Below are 20,445 nucleotides of genomic sequence, written 5' to 3' on the forward strand. Positions count from 1 at the left end.
ATCTGAGCTGTACGATTATCCGTGGTCCATCCCTGCCGCACCGCTTCATTGATATTAACGGTGCATGATGCACGCATCAGTGCGATGGTTCCGTTATGTGTACTGCAAGAATCTCGTCCATCAAATCACCTACAGGGGTGGTCCCACTCGGTCATCAGACGGTGGAAGGCGAGCACCGGAAGTCCGAGTCGGTGCCCCTTAACTGCCATCAATTTTCTCTATTTTTAACCTCGGTGCTGCCTTCGCCTTGGCATCATAATTTTATTTCGTTTTCTATCCCTATATATATTAACAACCGGTGGCCGCTTGTTAACTGACGCTTATCTTCTCTTCGAGCCCTAGAGGAAGCTCCAGTCTCGACGCTTCCCGTCCCAGAACTCGTCTCGAGCCCTCTCGGTCTTGGTTTATGAGGTAAGATCCGCAGAAATTCCTACTCGTTTCGTCTTTGATCTGTCGCAGTTGTGCCGATCTTGGTGTTGCTTCTCCTTTCTCACGTTTTTTTTAGATCTCTTTGAGGTTTCAGGCGGATCTTCTGCTTCGGTTCTTTGTTTGTAGATCTGTCTTGTGTCAGCTTTTGATGGGATTTGGGGAGTTGTTTTCCTGAGAGAAAGATCCGATTTTGGTGGATTTAGTGTCTCTGAGTACTCGGAATTGTTTTCTATTTGTGCCGATGGCATATGATTGCGTGATGATTGTTGATTCGCAGCGGGGTGAGATTTTGTGGGTAGAAAGGATTTTCTCGGTATATTCTTTTCTTTTAGATGAGATTTTGGTGACTTGTTTGAATTTTTTGATACGAAGATCCGATTTTGGCTGATTTAATGACTTCAAAAATATTATATTATTTATACGCTGCATGCTGACATTTTTTCCCTTTGATTCCTTGTGCAGCTCGAAGGAGAAACCTACTCTCGGGTACGCTGGCTTTTTTCCCTTTAATCTCTACATATTATTAATATATTCATCTTTAAAAAGAAATTAACTTGAATGATTTGCTGCATGGAGAAGTACCTTTTTCATGGTTGTTATTTGAATATATCTGTATCTGTAATTTTTGATTCGTATCCTACCTTGTGGTTGATACAATTGATGGACGTGAAGGCTTATCAATGCGGTAGCTCCAAGAGATAGTGTTTCGGGCATCCAAACAGATTAGTTTTGAGAAAGACATTTTGTTCCCCTATTATCCTTCTTTTCTATGCCCATTCTCATTATCTGATCCTCTCAAATCATATCTTCATATGTAGAGATGAGTTGACTCTATCTATATATTGCTCTACCAATATCTGAAAAAGGTTTTCTCGGGTATTTGACATTAAATTCACTTGTATTCCCTCATATGGTTAAAACCAACATCCATGTGTTATCAACTTTTTGGGCCTTCCATGCATCTTTTGACAATTTCTACCTGTAAGCATTCTTCAACAGCTTTATAAATGTTCAACATTGTTCTTGGTTCGAGCATATCAATTATCTCAAACCTGTAGTAGTTATTAAACTATGGGCCATTTATTTAGTTATTCTGATTTGACTAATTAGATGCATCTATTATAATTTTAAGAAACACTTGGCTGATAATAAAGGCATCAGTGAATAATGGATTACAATTCAGCATAATAATTAAATTTATATTAGCATCCTTTCTCCTCAAAAGTATGCCAATTTCATTTTTTGATGATTTGATTTCCATGTATCCTGTTTTATATCCTTTTTTTTTAAAAAAAAAATTGTAGTACTCCCACATCAAGTCATGATTAGTGTCACCTATATGAGAGGCTCCAAAGATAGATCCCTTGAAATGAGCACTCGACGAATATATATTTGTTCTCCTGATGGTTCATAATTATCTTTCTGTAGCAATCAAAAAAAGAAAAAATCTTTGAGGGGTAGCATCAAAACAACTAACAAGTGGGTCAGCAAGACACAAAACCATGTGCATTTGCAAAGCAAAATTCAACATTAGGCATTTGTTCCATGGATTCAAGAACAAATATGTTTTGCTGAATTTTGCTTTGAGAAGGTAGATTATTTGATTCTTCACATTGATGAAATTTCAAGTGTTGTTGTCTTGCTCTTTGAAGATTGTTTTATTGGTAGGGGAAAAAAATCTATGAAAAACGTAGGAAAATAAATGCATTCATCAACCTAGTGGTGTTAATATTGGGGGATCTTCCTAAGGGTCTAGCAGGATTGTCCAAATAGGCCCTTAATTTTTATTTTTTAAAAAATGATTCACTTTTCTTTTCTTTTCTTTCTTCTTCTTCTTCTTCTTCTTCTTCTTCTTCTTCTCCTCATCTTTTTGCAGAAATGGTCTGGTTTGGACTTCACCAAACCATTACATCCTACATTTAAATGCATGGACACATTTAGCTCAATTTCACATTTTGATAGTGAATGCACATATAATATAGGGTGGTCCCTATGTACACATGTTCTTATTATACAGTTCTATGCCTATGCTGTATTTTTTTTTTTTTTTTTTAATTTAATATTCTTCAGGATGCTGGTAATTCATTATCAGAAAAACTGATCCTAATACTAATTACTTATGCAGTGGCACACGGATCAAGACCCGCAAACGGAATATAGCTGCTCCTTTGGACCCTGCAGCTTTTGCAGATGCAGTGGTCCAGATATATCTGGATAATGCTGGTGATCTGGTAAAGCCTCCTTTGGTGAACTATTTTTCAATTTTGTTACGAAAATATAACACGAAATAAGAAGCAGAATGTTATGGCATAGCTTTTAAAGTTGCAAAATTCCTTTAATTTTCTGTTCATATAGAAGCTTGTGAAAAGTTTGATGGATAATTATGAAATGATCTATGGAGATTCCCTTAGTTAATGTTATAGTAGGTTTTCTTTACTATTTATGCATGTACTTTGATTTAGATAATTCTCATGGGCTTGCTTTGGCAACTGTACTGTTTGAATAGATTGATTGATTGTTTGCCAAATGTAAATTCGTTCCAATCCAAACTCATGTAAGACTAGGGCTTCCTCATTTAGTGGTCAATAAATGGTCTTTCCTGTTTTTCACTGAGTTCTTCTTGTCGACAGGAACTTGTTGCCAAAAGCATCGAATCTTCAGATCTTAACTTCTCACGATATGGCGACACCTTTTTTGAGGTAATTCGAGATATTCCGTTATTATGAAAATGTGTTGTAAATGCTTTTGTTGTTTCTGGTGCCTGCTTGCATGTCTGCGTGCATGCATGCAAATGCACGTAAATTGAATTTTGCAGTTATGATCACTGTTATTCTGCTGTGGGACTGACAATATTTTCTATGGAGTTGCTCTGTTAGTTTGTGAATTTTTTAGAAGTGAGATACAGCTGTTATGAAGAAATGAAGTGTCAAGGAGTGCATGGATAGTTGCAAGCAATTATTTGAATCAAATCAATAGTTGAACTGTCTGTTTGAATGCTAAAGGCATATGAACATCACTGGAAAAGGTTTGGCATATTCTCACAAATATATTGCCATATATTTGTGCACTGAAGATCATATCTCGATCCATGCTATATCACTGTAGAACCAAAACCAATAAAACATCGACAACCAGTAAAAATTTTCCTCTTTTCCGCCTTTGCTGGTTGATCTCTGTAAAGATCGAGATTTGGGGTAAATGGTCATAAGACTCATGACAATATCAATTTTCCAGAAATTTTTTTGGGGACTTATCCTCATCTTGGGTGGTTTTCATTTGGGGGAGAAATGAAGGCTGAGACAGGACCCTGGATTAGTATGTTGCAGCATGTAAGACCAATTTTGATTGCACATGTTTTTTCCTTTTCCAGTTTTAAAAATGCTATAAAAATTAGGAATATTTCAGGAAAGATAAGAAGTTAATAAAAAGTAAGAAAGGAAGCATAAGGAAATGAGAGAGGACATAGATGTGATGAGGAGGTGGGACCAATTATGGATGGCATACAATTGTGGAAGGACTTACTTCAAGGATTAAATTAGGAGGTTTATGGATTGCTTTCTGTTTGGAATTTGTAAATGGGATAGCAGAAAACAAATTTAAGATTACGGTCAACAAAAGGCCTATCAAATTCTGCCCAACAGTTTCAGTGGTAGGGAAACATGGGGGTGTGAATTCTCAACATTTTTGAGATGAATAGATTGACCTGCATAAGAAAATAGAAAAGAGAGAAGGCCGTAACTTGGCCAAAAGAAATCCTTTCTTGCAAAAAAAATCATGTATATTTTTCCATCCAGTCCTAATGTTTGACTTTGGCTCTCCTACAAGTAAACTAGAACTCTTCAAGTCAGAAAATAGATCTTCTAGAGAAATCAGCAAGCAACACATTATCTTTCTACTTATCTGACTCCAATCAAGGTCCAAAAAATCAGGTTGTAATCTATACACAACCAACACTTATGGACCCAACCTGGACTTCTAAAAGAAACAAATGACGAAGGCTATGTGTCGGTCATTGTTCACATTATTGTAGCATGAACAATACCAGAGAAAAGACATGTAATTTCATTATAGAGACTCTATGGTATAAAGAATTGATTAAACATCAAAGGTACTGATGATGGTGGACTTCTATTGATCATCGGGCTGCCAAATTGCATTTGATCACAGTCTTATGGCATGAAAATGAGTCCAGAGAATTCTTCACATGAGATTGGGGGGAGGCACACAGCTTAATGCACTCCAACAGTTCTTATCTTTTTATAAAATAACCCCTTGGTTATCTACTTAAAATGCCACTAAGGGTTAGCTTGCCATGGCCTAAACAATTTAATGTAATTGGGCAGTAAGTTGGGTCAAAACCAAAATGGGAAGGCTCAGCATGTAAACGTGGCGACTGCAAATATTTTTCATAATATAACATTGCGAAGTTGTTAGACTAAGATCATCTAATATGATGACAAGGTTTACAATACCAAGTAAAGGTAATGAATTTTACTACTAATTTCATGCATTTTCATGAATTCATGGGGCTCATTAATTTTACATTTGATGTTGAGGGTAGTTATTATAGTCAGCTTGTGACAAGCTGCATGCCAATTTACTGTTAGGAGTACTCTGTATATAGTTGGGGCTGGCTATGTAAAATATCATGTGCCACAGTTGGTATAGAGTTTCAAGTATCAGTATAGTCATAATGTTATTTGAATTATTGAAATTTATTCTGTTATTATTGAATTTACCTACATTTTTTTTTATTTTGCTATATGCTTCTCTGATCCATTGCTAAATAAAATATTGAGTGTAGCATGTCAACAATGTCAACCACCATCACCACAAACACAACAAGCTTTCTTTCACCGTTCATATTGAAAATATAATGGAGAAGATCACTTAGTTCAGATTTATGCAATTTCTGCAGAGCACTAAGTTTAGATCATCTTTGCATTTAGTGTAGTGCTTCCCATTTACAGGTCACAGCGAAGCCAAATGATTAATTCTAATAATGGAAATTGAAGTTCAGTCAACTTAATGTGTTTTATTGCTATAGATTGATGCATGCTTGCTGTGGTGAATGATTTTACGTTTTTATTTCAAAAAAGAGATGTTAATTTACTTAAGTTCCTTGTTGCAATCTATTTATCTTTTTAAGTCACACCACATAGAAAGCCACGTGTTGGGCAAAGGTGACGCTGTGTTGATTCTAGGTTGGGGGATGTTGTGAGTTCTTCAACTACCTTTTTGTTTACATATCAATGTTGTGGCAGTAATGAAGCAATATCTCCCATCATGTTTTTTTGTTGGACTTCAGTATGCATCAGTTAAAATGTTTATATCATTCTGATTTTGCATCAAGTTGATGCATATCCAAAATTTTGTGAACTTCATATCAACATCCAAATTCTGATTTTATCTGTTGTTTGACTGCAGGTGGTCTTCACTGGAGGCCGTACCCAACCTGGCACAATAAAGCCTGATGAAGGAGAAAGGCATCCCTATTCTGTTTTAGATTGTGAGCCTAAACGTGAAGCTATCTTGCCATCTGTTCTCTACATACAGAAAATCTTGCGTCGGAGGCCTTTTCTGATAAAGAGCCTTGAAAATGTCATGCGAAGATTCTTGCAGTCTTTGGAGCTTTTTGAGGAGAATGAGAGAAAGAAACTTGCTATTTTCACAGCCCTTACATTTTCTCAGAAGCTATCAGGTCTTCCGCCTGAGACTGTCTTCCAGCCATTGCTCAAGGACAATCTTGTGGCCAAGGGGCTAGTTCTTTCATTCATGACTGATTTCTTCAAGGAATATCTTATTGAGAACAGTCTAGATGATCTTATATCGCTTTTGAAACGGGGTAAAATGGAGGATAATCTCCTCGATTTCTTTCCAACTGCAAAACGCTCTGCTGAAGGCTTTTCTGAGCATTTCATGTAAGTCTTCCATTTCCATCAGATATTCTTTATCTTTAAAAAGTTTAATCAATACTTTGAACTTTGAAGTGTACTTCTTAGTCACCTGTTGAAAATCTTGATAGTGCAAGGTACCCTAAATCAGATAATTTAGAGATTCTTGGCACTATAGAACATCTTTTTATGTGATGTTTAGATGTTAAGGTACCCTTTGTTCTGTTTACAGATAGACGTGTGTTTCTCTTCATGTTGTTTGCTATGGAGTCGTGTCTTAATGTTCTTTACAACTCAGGCATATATTATCAATAGTAGATTGTGTTCTGGGAGCGATTACTGTGCCTTTTAAAGTTCCAACAGTGTTTAGGTCATTTCAAGTTTGAGACTGATGAGGCATGGATGGAGGAAGGATTTAGCTTACTAATTCTTTCAGTGTGTCCCATTTTACTTTTTTTTTTTTTTCCTTCAATGCGTGTTTCTCCATTAACATTATAATCTTGCTGTTTCATATTTTCAGAAAAGAAGGATTAGCAGCTCTTGCTGAATACAATGAGAAGAAAATATTTGAGGTGAAGCTAAAGGAAATGAAATCAGCATTGACTACCCAGATTGCAGAAGAGACTGATATATCTGAAGTTATAGAGGCTGTAAAACAACAGGTTAAAGATGCTAAGTTGCCTGATGTTGAGGTTGTACGCATTTTGTGGGATGTATTAATGGATGCTGTTCAATGGTCTGGGAAAAACCAGCAGCAAAATGCAAATGCTGCTCTTCGCCAGGTAATTTTTTTTCCTAGCTTGTAATTTTCTTGACTGAAAATTCAGTAGATTTTTGGTATCTTCTCACATTTAATAATCCTTTAATGATAGTGGATAATGTATATCTACATCTATCTGTATGTCTAAATATATGGATGCATGTTTTTATGCTTGGTCTTGTACAAGTTGGACTCTAAAGTCCTCACTTCCTCTTGCTAGCTTTCAACAAGCAAGGTCTGCTGATCCAGTACTTGGGCTCGTACTGGCTGGTGAGTGATTTGGTATGGTATGGGTCCATACCGTGCCATTCTGGGGCATACAGAAATGAAGAGGCGGAGAGGGAGGGGGAGAGGGAGGACAAGAGGGAGAAAGAGAGAAAGGGAGTGAGGGAAGGAGAGCGAGGGAGGTTGGGGGGAAGGAGATGCCAAAACAGAGGGATAGTGATGTTTGAGCTGTCATATGGAGCTTCGAGAGCTTTAGATCAAGTAATGAGGATCAAAGAGAGGGGAGGGGGGGGGTGGAGGTTTGAACCATCACTGGGGAGCTTCAAGAGCTCCAGATCCTAGGAACACACACATAGAGAGAGAGAGAGAGAGAGAGAGAGAGAGCGCCAGACCTGGTCAGGACCTTGTCATCATCGTATGGTAGTGTTGTCAACTCGATGGACAGAGGGCTTCGAGGATAGAGTTTTGAAACCCAATGGAGGGTAGAAGCTTTGAATGGAGTAAGGGGTGAAGCATTTATATCCTAAACCAACGGCTTGAACTATGTTGGTAATTGACCGGTCTGGTTTGGTATGCCCCGAACTAGCTGGTTTGGCATGGTTTCGCTAACCTTAGCAATAAGACTTACCAGTATCTCATTGTTTATTGCTCAAATCACTAGTTTAAAGGATTTTCTTGGTTGTATGAACTAGATCCCAAGGTTTCTTGGTATACTGATTGTGCTTCTTTTTTCCATATTGCTTAAGTTGGAAGCAATTTAGCCTCATATCACCTTATGTGGTCTCATGTTTTTGGGTTTCAACTTTATTATTGCTTAAGTTGGTATACTGATTGTGCTTCGACCCATTTATTCTCTTTTGGTAAATTCTTGTGTTTGCAATGCTACTTCATGGACAATTCAACATTCCGGCACTTCTTGCAAACTCACTTCCTTGCTCGCTTATTAAGTTTTCGAATTGGTCACCTTGTTATGCTTGCTTTCAGGCTTTCCTCCTTTCTCATCCATAAATCTACAGTCCGCTGTATGATCAGTCCAACAATGTAGTGCTTCTTGCCTTTCTTGCATTTTTTTCCCTTCTTACTGATAAATCTACAATCTATAGCATGATCAATCGATCTCTATGGGTTGAGCCTTTTTTTTGTTCTTCTTTTTTCAATTGAAGAAAAAAAAAGGGGGGGGATGGTATAATAACCTCCCAACTACAGTTTATCCATGTACTGCATGCCATTCGTTTATTGATTTTCATATTATATGTATAAGTTTGTGAATGGGTATTGTTTATGCACTTTGTACATCCATGCACTCCTAGTGCATTTATGCTTATCAAGTCCATGGAATTTTATTTTGGGGCATTACAATCCAATAAGGATGACATGCACTGTTATACTTGCTCTGCTCTTTCCCATCCATATTATGGGTTAATTTTTAGATGAAGAAACTTGTTAAATGACAAACTGTATTTTATTACAACTTATTTGTGACATTTTTGCAGGTCAGAACATGGTCCAAACTTTTGAATGCTTTTTGTACTAATGGGAAGTTGGAACTTGAACTCATGTACAAAGTCCAGATCCAATGCTATGAGGATGCCAAACTGATGAAGTTATTTCCTGAAATCATAAGGTCACTCTATGATCTAGATGTGCTTGCTGAGGATACTGTTCTTCACTGGTTTCGTAAAGGTGCTAACCCAAAGGGCAGGTGTGTAATTATCCTCCTCTTAATCGTTTGTTGCCAGTTTTTTTGGTTATTATTAGACTAAGATTACTGTTTATCTTGTTATGTCTGTTAGAATTTCTTTATGAAATTGTAAATTAGCAATGACAATGGGAACAAAAATAGGAAATGAATGTCTTGCCAATTGGTATGGAGTGGGCATGGGAATGGATTGGGTAGGGTTGGTACCTCCATCAATAATTTGAATACCATATGCAGCATGTGGCTTTTTTTTTTTTTTTTTTGGCCGGGGGTTGGGGGTGGGGGCTCATCTCAAGTGGGGACCAAAAAATAACTTCAGAAAACTAACTAGCATATCTACATATGTATTTCTATATGCATCCGTGTATGTAAGGGGGCATATATAAAAAACAAGCTGTAGATCAAGAGAGTTTAAAATATCAAGGAGTTGCAAGTCAGTGGAGGATGAGAGGAGAGGAGTTGAAGTGGGTAAGTTATAGCTCAAGAGAGAAAACATAAAATATCTTTTTCCTTTTTTGAGTGAAAATAGAGGAAGCAAAATACTTCCCCCAACCTTTATTAATCAGTATGAGGATCACAAGGTGTGAGGGACAAAACTTAAAATATCAAGTAAGAAGTTGCAAGTTGGTGGAGGGCTGGGGGAAGGAATTGAAGTGGGGGAGTGAAATGGGCCCAAGCAAAAACAAGTGGAGAAGAGGTGGCGGGAGGAAAGGGAAAGACAGGAAAGTAGGTGGACCCATGGAGGGGATGGAAGGGTTGGGTTTAGTGTTTCTTAATTCACTAATAGGTTTGCTGTGGTCATCTCCCTTCCTTTTGATTATTTAGATTACACATTTAATCCCACTCTTGATTTGTGCTTCTCTCTTGGTAAACCTATTTGCAGCTTTCATTACAAGTTTGACGATTTTATTGTGTCTTCATTGAGAGGACAAAATAAATTGTAGACTATTCATATGAGAGTTTGATGTAGGCAGTGTCTATAAAGACATTTGAAATGTGATTCTTTTTTAAGATGTAAAGACCTTAACAGTTCATAACCTTCAACCTGGGCCATCTCTGACCTATTGACTAGTGAAGCTTCTAGCTTTGTAGTTGACTTTTGCTAGATTGGGTGAATTTGGGTCTGACTAGGTTGAGTTAATGCTTTACGTGTCCAAGTCAAACAGTTGGCTGTGGTATGTGGAGCATTTAATGTTGCTTTTCTTTACAGAAAAACATCTTATATAAACTCAATACATACACGCACAAGCACAAAGGTGCATATATGTTTATCGGTGTATTTGTGTTGAGAGAAATGATGCTGCAATTGCAATTAAAAAAAGGGTGCCCTAGTGCATGAGGTTCCCACTACTGCAGGGTGTGGAGAGGGTTAGATGCACAAACCTTTACCTTGCATACAGAGAAGCTGTTTCTGTGTTTTAAACATGTGACACATAGGTCATGACAGAGGAACCTTACCATTGTGCCAAGTTTATGCTGCAATTAGGAACAAAACAGTCAGTTGCTTGCAGTTAGGTCTGCAAGTTAATTAGATGGACATGTTTCTGCTCTGGAACCAGCTAGCCCCCAAAAAAAATGGTCTACACCTAACCTAAGTCATTTAAATTAGTTTGGATTGGATTATTGAAAAGCGCAATCTGTTTCAAATCACTAAAGAACCAAACTGAAGAAACTGATTTTCATTTAAACTTCTGTGAGTTAGTAACTAGATTGTATTCTTGATGTTAACTTACATGCAGTTATCTTATGCCGAACAAATTTTGATTATATCTTCACGTTATTTAATTGTTGTTTTCTGGCATAATATATTTGGTATATGATTTACCAATTTGTGCAAGTCTCTTGTGGTTTTGGATTATCCTTGACCCAATTTGACCTAAAAACAATTAAACAATCCTCATCCAACCTGATCCAACACAAATGGAAATGGACTAGGCTTGGGTTCAAAATTGACTCAGTTCAGATATTTTGGATTTGTATCATGCGAAACCTCAATCCAACCTGAACCACTTGCATCCCTACTTGCTGTGAAGGGACATGGGCATTTCCAAATTAAATAATAACAGGACTATGAAGTGGGGATGTACTGATGTGTCATGTTTTTTTTGTATGCCAATTATTTTGACTTAAAAAAGAACATTGTCACCCATGCATATTGGGAATCGCAAAGTGTGGTTTAGATCATTAAAAAAAGGACTCGTATGATGCATGGGAAAATTTATAGTGCATCAAGATAAATAAGAAAATTATTTCTGGTAAAATTGGATAAGTTTGTATGTGGAATTTGTAGATCTGGTCTATATCCTATATTTAGCTTTTCCATGGAGCCAACTTACCATAACGTAGAATTGCACAAAATGATCATGAATGAAGCGAATATCTCTAGTGAGAAAAGGAAATTAATAAATTAATATGTAACTTGTAAGACTAAGGAATGAAATGTTGGCCTATGTGATAAGTTTCGAATATGGAAAGGAAAATTAACAATTTATACAGAACAAGCATTTCTGGAGGAAATAAAAAGATGGAAACAAGAACTTTCATTATGCTTATAAAGCTTAGCTTCTAGTAAACCAACTCCAGAACTTTGCTGTAATTATTTCAGAAATTTTAAAAAAAAATAAAGGCCACTTCCAGAACATTTGCTGAGATCACATGATTACTTTATCAACAGCATTTATCAACATCTCATGATTACTTTACAACCAAGATCTATGAGTAGCTTACGCAGTGGACTCTGAACATTCTACCAGCTGACATTACAATTTTTCAATATAATACAGAGGAATAGGTTCAAAGAAGTATGGTAGCAACAAAAACTTCATTCCTCACATAAATCTTAATCAACTTACACCATATTATCCACATCTAATTTGGATATATAAATCCCTTTTTGGTTCTAACAGTGAAGTATCTGGCTATCAAACTGCAGTAATCATTGGCGAAAATATCAGATTAGAAAACAAATGCTTTTCTCAAATAAAAACCAGGACGCACTGTTCAGTACAATATCCAAAGCTTGAGAAGCATAATAGCAATGTAGAACATGAAGTATCATACTTTAAATTACAGAAACTCTGGTCATTCTGGGGAAAAGAAAAAGCAAAACCATGAATCTTATTCATCATGCGAGACAAGATCTCATGATCATTGTCGTACAATTCAATAAGATATAACGACCACTGGGCATGCAACTCCTGCAAGCTGAAAACACGTCCAGGGACGTCAGTTTTCTCTTTGTTGATCACATGGGGACACTGGTAAAGGCCTTTGGAAATATTTGTTGATCAATTCACCATTATTGTTGCCCTGATGGCATACAAAAATCACAATGCACGCAATTATTGTTAATCAGTTGGAATGCCGTCAACCACAACCCTCATTCCTGGTAGTTGGTTTAAATTGTTCTCTTCATCCTTTATTTTGATGGAAGCGTTAGTTTCTTTATGTGCTTTGACTAAATATTTTTAGAATTTTTTTGATAAGATGGTGAGATATGAAAGAGATGATGGATCGGTTCTGTTTATAATTGGGTCTAGTTATTGTACTAGTTTATATATTTCTCTTTTTTTCTCTTAGTTTTTTTGACAATCATGAGATATTGTCGCAGGCAAACTTTTGTCAAAGCCCTGGAGCCATTTGTTAACTGGCTTGAGGAAGCTGAAGAGGAAGACTGAATGCGAGAAGGCTACAAGTGACTTTGGAGGGGACTAATAATTTATGGCTACTACCATTTATGTACTGTGGGGTTTCCATGTATTAAGAAAAATTAATAACATGTAATCTGTGCGAAAATCATAAATTCTCATCACAATTTTAAGTTATGCTGGCACCATTTATGCACTTCTACACGCACAGGTTCTTGCTTGCAGTAGAACTGCATCAAGTTCTTTGAAAAGACGTTTGGTGTGAAATAATAATATTTAGAGTTGGGTTTGAGCAATGATAATGCCAACATCCATCTTTGTTGTGCCCTTTACGCTTATTTGGAATGAGAAAGGCAGAAAGCCAGTTGGAGTCATTAGTTTGCATTCCTTCTACTGTTCGGTACGTTGGCGTATCAATTCATCTAATGCAAGTGAACTTTGTGCTAGTAGATTCTCATCAGGTAGAGGCATAAGGGGTTTCGACGGTTTGACCTCTCTCTGCTTCTTGAAATGGAGAATCGAAAATAGTAGTAGTCTCAAATAATGCAGCCTATATCAAAGCTTGTATAGCATCTATAATTATGATAAGCTGCCTGCTGCGAAACTGTTATTCATAATATTGAAAAATGAATGATGTCTTTTTTGTTTTTCCCGCAAAGCTTTGTCTTCTATTATTCCTCTCCCATGTGTGAGAGGGCTGCTCCGCACCTCCTTTTAGCCAGATACAAATGCGAACCCATTATCATATCAAATGAGGTATATGTGCTTGTCAGTTCTTCAATTTTATTACTGTGATTTGTTACAGAGAAGAAAAATGGAAGAGTGATGCAAAATCAATTGGATACCAAACAACTAGCATTTTTGAAGGGAAATATCAAACCATGCAATGCATGTGAGAGCAAGGATTTAGTTTCCTTCTAAAGAATCTTGAGGTTTGAGACCATAATTTTTGAGGAATCACATAAGTACAAATCTCAACACAATTATATCGATGAGAACCTGAATTAGATAGAATCACAATAATATATTTGTTCTTCACATTCATTGCATGTGCTGAAAATTGCTCCTGTTTAGTGCTGATTACTACCATACTGCGGTGCTATTTTATAGCAGAGTAAAAGATAGTATTTCTTGATTAACTCCCAAATGAAAAGAGGTTATATATATGTATAGAGAGAGAGAGAGAGAGAGAGAGAGTACAGGTTGAGAAGGAAGTGCACTTAGCATATTTGGCTACAACAAATCCATGAAAAAGAAAAGAATAACAAAAATTCTGAAGAACTAATTATAAACTTTTAATTTTATTAATATTTTAACAACAACTATCCTCTTCTAATGCTTCTGTCTCCACCACTCTCGTGGCGACCTTTGCTACTGTAAAACCAGTAGCATCTTGGTATTGGGCCTCAATATTAATGATGATGCTCCTCATTTCCAGGGTCTGACTGTTCTTCGTTTCATGTCTCCCTCATCGATTGCTCATTTCTGAAGGTAATGACTTCGAAGCCCCTCGACCTCCCAATCTCCTAATCGATGATGCTCTTCACCAAAGAACAACCAATCCATAAAATCCAAGATTAAGAAGCTTAGATTCGAGGAGGAGAGATCCGCTCATTTAGGCCACAAAAAGATCTGGCCAGATCCTTGGATCCATAATCTGGCCGCCCACTTTTCTCGTTCTCCCCGTCTTCCTCTTCCTCCCCTGGTTCTGGTGAGCATCTAATTATTTGTTCCTGAATGTCATAGATATAATGTCCCTCAACCTCTGTCTCCTAATCGATGATGATCAGAAGATTATAATCAAAGATCAATAAGCTTCGATTCGAGGATCTTTCTAGGTTGGATCGAGGGATCGGGGCCTTGGATTCGAGGGAAGCATCATCCATGGCCCAGGCAAGCTTCTCTCTCCCCTCCAACCCCCTCTCCCTCTCCATCTCCTAATTGTAGTAGGCATCCCTCATCAACCGTTCGTTCCTGAAGGTCCCCAATCTGAAGCCTTCAGACCTCCCCCATCTTTTGATAAGTGATGATGTGCACAAAAAACAACCAAATCAGAACCGAGATTAAAAAAAATCAAGAAGTTAGGTGTTGTAGTGTTGGAGGGGGCATCTTTGACCCTATATTGGTTATAAGTCGCTAAAGGTTAAGGTGACTTCTCTTTGTGCACACAAAGACATCTTTTAAAAGTTTTACAAAGATATTTTTTAAAAAATAAAATCGTGAGACCTATGTTATAACGGTTAAAGATTGAAGTAGATTATACCTTACATATATAAAAATAAAAATTATTTTATTTGAACTACGAATCTTTGACTGCAATATATATGTCTACTATAAGGTCGATATATCTCCAAAAAATCATGGTATATCTCCCACAAGCTTATCTAAAATTTTTCTTAATTAAGAGGCTATAGTGTAGGAGGAAAAATATTTTTAATCCCATATTGTTTGTGAGTCAAAAGAAGAGTCTTCCATCGAATATATCTTAGAGAGTAGATTTTTTTTGTAAGTCCGTCAACCATTACTAACAGCTCGTATTGTTTGAGGTGTTATGGTGTAGAAGGAAGGATATCTTTAATCCCACGTTACTTGTGAGTCAAAAGGAGAGTCCTCACCGAACATACTCTAGAGAGTAGATTTTTTTTATAAATCCATGGACCATCGCTAATAGTTCATATTGTTTGAGGTGTCTGATTGATCTTCGGATGCATCGCTGCTGGACAACACAAGGAAGCAAGGATCTTCTTGGATCATTCAAGATCTTGCATTTGAGGATCTTGCCACCCCAATGACATAGGCGGTCTTTGGCCTAGGCAAGTTCATTTCCCTCCCCGCTCGTCTCTCTCCCCCTCCCCCTACGTCTTTCTAGTTGCAGTATGTATTGGATGATGCGACATGTACCAGAGTCATATTTGACCGCCGGTCAATACAGTCTTCAATTTTTTACCAAAAAAACAAAAAAAAATACATTCTTTGATATTAGTTAGTCAAACTTTGATTTGAATTTTTTTAAGTTAACCAAAATTCTATGGGTGATTTGGAGACCCTTTTATAGTATCGTCTTGAGGACAAATTTGTCAGTAAGACAAACTACCGTAATTAGAGATATTTTATGATGGATTTAAGTCCCAACAGGGACAGTAGTATGTGGAGATATAATTAGTGTTGTTTTAATAGCACAATCGGTTATAGTTACAGTTCTCATTTATATGTAAACATTCATGCAATTCTGTTTTATTACAACCACTAACTCATCGAACCAACCACTGAAAACATATTGCAAATGCACTAACCACAGCCATGCATAATGTCCAGTACATGCATTTCAAAACTGCAGCTCATCAAATATACCATTGAGGATGGTGGACTGTTGGGACTTCCGTTGGACTCGTCGAACGATCTGTCAGGTGTTTATCTCTTGAGATCCCTTAGTACTTTGATATTCCTCAAGATCAATTTTAATGGTAGTATGTCTTGCTCAAAAAGAAGAATGGGCTTCATGATTCGTAGCCTAGAGTCGAAACCGTTGACGGCATACGAGAATTGTCTAATGGATACCATGGTTCTCGAAGCAAAACTGCGAGTTATGTGGGCTAGTATTGCCTATGCAAGAAGGTTCTTAAGACAGATCGGCTCATCATTAAGGATGACTCTGCCATGATGATCAAATGGATTCAGATGTGGGATACAGAAGATGCTACTTATCTACTTCTGTGGAACATTATGATGATACTTAGGGAGGCTGTTGTCATATGTGCCAGATATATCTATAGGGAGACCAACACCGTAGCAAATTAGATCGCCTCTTTTGTGATGGAGCATTTGGAGGATGTAATTTGGACTGGTATGTCCATGATGCTACATATTTTTTATGATATTTTATTTTTTGATATTTTAGATTGTGTTCATATGATAATAGTATAAATGTATCGTTTTGTCAAAAAAAAAATTATTTCTCTGTTAGGAATTAAGGGCATTCCCATTAAGTTTGCTGGGGGTTGGGGGGAGGGTTGCCGGTGCATTGGAAGTGATTCGATTGGGGTGGGAATTATGTTATTAATGGCAAATGGAACGTGTTATTTTAGTGTGCATAAAATAGATCTACATATAAGTAAGTTCGACATGTTAATTTATCAATTTTTTTTTATCATGAGCAAGAATGACATGCAAATATCTGTACTCGTGGCTTTTAATGTAGGATAATATCATATAACTGAAGATGAAAAATAATGGTCACTAACTTATCCCCATGGCACGTAATGACTACCTATATATTATATTTATTTTCCTACGTGCAAATGAGGCAGCCACTAATAATAGTAATAATCAAAATCCACAATGGCAATCCAATACGTGTTGTGTACATCCATATAGAAGATAATATAGATCTATAAAAATAAATCAATAAAATAAATAAAAGGAAAAATATTAAGTTTCCAAAAGTTGATTGAACCTCTGGTTGCTAAGTGGTCTGATCATCGGGGCAAGCCCGAGAGAAGGTAATGCCAAATCCGACATGGTGGTCCACATTGAGGGGATCCATCACTCATGGACTAAAAATTATTACAAATATAATTAAATCAAAATTTCAAAGCTTCCCCATTTTTGGTGATCCAATGTAGGAGCACCATGTCAATGCGCCAAAGAATAAAACTACAGTCAATAAATTCTAAAAAAATTATTAAAGAAACAAATATAAAAATTTAAACAAGTCCCAACATAAGCGCATACTCATAGTGCACTGTATATCTTAAATATGGACCACGAGATCTAGTGGGAACCTCAAACTACGAGTGGCAATACACATATTCAGGTCAGGCTAGGACAAAAAACATATAAAATTTTGATTAATATCTGATTCAACTCAAGATTGGGTGAAGACCCCGGTCACCCAACCCAATCCGACGTATATGATCTATAACCAAATTTATTCCAAAAGGCTTAATTCCTAATGGACACAACTTAACATGTCTAACCTGGCATTTATAATTCAAATGATTTCAATAACAAGTATGGTATCGGTACACGGTACCGGTATATGTTCTTCGTGTACCGCACCAATCCGACGCAACGGTCCGATTTCACCCAATACAAAAGAAGAAACCAAGCGAGTAATCCTTCCGGGACTCGTCTTTCCCGCTTTGGCCTCTCCCTTGACATTGCACCCCCATCTTCTCTCCCTTAATCTCCTACACATACATTGCTCGCGAGAATCCCTCAAAGAAAGCCCCAAGTCTCCCTCCCTCTCTCTCTCTCTCTCTTTCTGCTCCGAAAGAGATCAAGAAGATGATCACCCGGTCGCTGGGCTTCGACGATCTCCGCCTCGAGCGCGGCGACTCCACATTCCGCCTCTCCACCAACGAAAACAACGCCAGCATCATCCGGCTCCACGCATTCGGCAAGAGCGACGGACGGACGACGGTGGCGTTCCACCTGACGGAGGGACGGCGGTGGCTCTCCTCCCACGTGATGTCCGCCGTGGAGACCGGAGCGATGGACGACGGCAGCCCGCGGGTGTTCGACAAGATCTTCCACCCCGAGCTCCGGGTGCTGCGAAGCCCGTCGTCGTCACGGGAGAGCATGAAGCGCATGCTGCTCCGGCTGGGCGTACTTTGCCCTGAAATTCTTGAGGGTTGCGGTGATTGCTTTGCTTTCTTTGGTTCGGCGGCGGCGGGGATCGCGGCGGCCACCGGGTGTTCGGCGGTGGTCGTGGTGGTGGAGATCAGCCTGTTCAGGGTTTATGATGATAGCGAGGACGCGGAAGCTACCGATTCTTCTCTCTCTTCTTCTTCTTCTTCTTCTTGTTCTCCAGCGGTGGAGGGTTTAGAGAAGGTGGAAGGAAGGGAGGGGAGCTGCTGCGCCATTTGCTTGGAGGACTTCGCTCCGGGGATGGAGTTGGCTCGGCTGCCATGTTTGCATGTCTTCCATGGTTCTTGTGTGGGTAAGTGGTTGGAGGAGAGACCGGCGTGTCCGCTCTGTCGTCGATGTCTATGAGTGGTAGTACTCGTGCGTGCGGTTATCAGATTCATGTCTTTCTTTTTTTTTTTTCCGGCACCTTTCTTCATGTATTATTTGTGTTTATTGATGTAGCCGAATTCTTGGATCCGAGAAACGATCAGACTTTCAATTTAAATTTATCAAGAAAATTTTTGGGCGGTTATGTTCTTTATGTTCTTGATGTAGCCAAATAATGGTTCCTATACGGTGCATTGTGAAACGATCAGATTTTCAATTCCTGTTATCTGTAAAAGGTTCAATTACACACACATATATAAAGATATATATATATATATATATATATAGAGAGAGAGAGAGAGAGAGAGAGAGAAGTTTGGGCAGTACCAAATCCTCTACCCTAGCTCCTGGAACATGGGGTTTGGCTGTCTATGCTCTTAAATCAGTCTGCGGGATATATCTCGAAACTATAATATGTGTGAGAGAGAGATGCATGCTTAACCAAAGTAGACTGGTACAACATGCATGGTTGGTCCATTGCTCGTGCATGTTATGGAATGGCGAATGATTAAACAGGGAGAGCTAATAAAAATCTCACAAGAAGTCATGTTGGATGCCATTTACAGCTGGTATTTTATTTGTTTTTATTTTTATTGGCCTATCTTGAGATGCATGGTTATACTTACCACTTGGCTATCACCGCCCTGCAAACAATGAACTGTGTATTATCCTGTACTTGATCCACATATAAGTTGGTTGAAAGTGGATATTGGAGTAGCCTTCTATTGTAAAAGTTTTCTTATGATAGGTTCTCTATCTAGACCAAAGTTGGGATGTGGGTAAATGTGTAATTGAGAGCTGGGGACCATATCTTTTTGCCTGCTCTCCTCTTTGCTGTATCTCTTGTCTCTATTCTTTAGTTTCTCATTAATCTTATACATTCTCGTAATCTTTCCTTCTAATAAAAGTTGGATGGCGGTTCCCTGTTGCTTCCATTTCTTATCAAAAAAAAAAAAAAGTCGGTTTAGATTCGGCCTTAAATTAGGACAGCCAATTTTGGGCTGGAATGATCGGGAAAATTCAACTATTAGATTTATCTAAGCGCCTAAGCCTTGTACTAACTTTCCCATGAGAAAACTCGGACTTGCATGCAGAGAGGGTATCATTTCTTCAGGAAACCATGATGTCCTTTTTCTCCTACCCAAACAAAAGCGAATTCGTTATCCCTGTCCTTGGGCAAATCAAATTGCGTTTAGACAAGCCATTTATGAACCAATTCTCGTAAGCAACTGATGTTATATATATATATATATATATATATATATATATATATATATATACCATTTTCATCAGCACAACATCAAACAGCATTCATAAGAAATCATATGTTAGTATCATTTATAAGCCTTAACCAATATCATGCCGCTGAATAAACTGATTCATAAAGTAGTTCACTAGGCATTCCATTTGGATTTTTTTAGGGAAAAGAAATGTTGCTAACTTGGTATTTGGATGATTTGCCCAACACCTATGAGTTGCACCTATCTTCTATGATGTTAACATACAGGGCTTGATGACATCCATTGGCACGGACCATATCCTATTCATGGGACTAGTGAACATCCACCTGAATTGGCCATGGGATAGAGGATTTCCATCAGCCTACAAGCACCTACGGAATATAAATAGGAAACAATACCTTAACCTGCGCATTCTTCTTCCCAACGGCCACAAAACATTAGTCTTCGCGCTGCGCGTTTAGTTTGGCACGCCAAGTTTGCGGATGCAATGCAAGTATCATACAATTAACTAAATAGATCAAATACGGAGGGGAGA

General features: G+C 37.8%; 1 protein-coding gene across 1 annotated transcript; it reads left to right on the top strand.

The window, feature by feature from the left end:
* The first annotated feature begins 271 nt into the window (after positions 1–271).
* Positions 272–12,950, top strand: LOC105048842 (uncharacterized). The gene is made up of 8 exons (XM_010928315.4): positions 272–411; positions 892–915; positions 2,555–2,660; positions 3,060–3,128; positions 5,857–6,350; positions 6,844–7,105; positions 8,802–9,010; positions 12,618–12,950. Exons 1-8 carry the CDS (start codon positions 407–409, stop codon positions 12,682–12,684), a joined length of 1,236 nt encoding a protein of 411 aa, XP_010926617.2. The 5' UTR covers positions 272–406; the 3' UTR covers positions 12,685–12,950.
* The last annotated feature ends 7,495 nt before the right edge of the window (positions 12,951–20,445 follow it).

Source organism: Elaeis guineensis, chromosome 7, assembly GCF_000442705.2.
Source record: "Elaeis guineensis isolate ETL-2024a chromosome 7, EG11, whole genome shotgun sequence".
Lineage (NCBI taxonomy): Eukaryota > Viridiplantae > Streptophyta > Magnoliopsida > Arecales > Arecaceae > Elaeis > Elaeis guineensis.

Coding starts and splice junctions, on each gene's coding strand:
- LOC105048842 (XM_010928315.4), top strand. Junction 3,129..5,856: donor ATGGCGACACCTTTTTTGAG/GTAATTCGAGAT, acceptor GTTTGACTGCAG/GTGGTCTTCACTGGAGGCCG. Junction 6,351..6,843: donor GGCTTTTCTGAGCATTTCAT/GTAAGTCTTCCA, acceptor TCATATTTTCAG/AAAAGAAGGATTAGCAGCTC.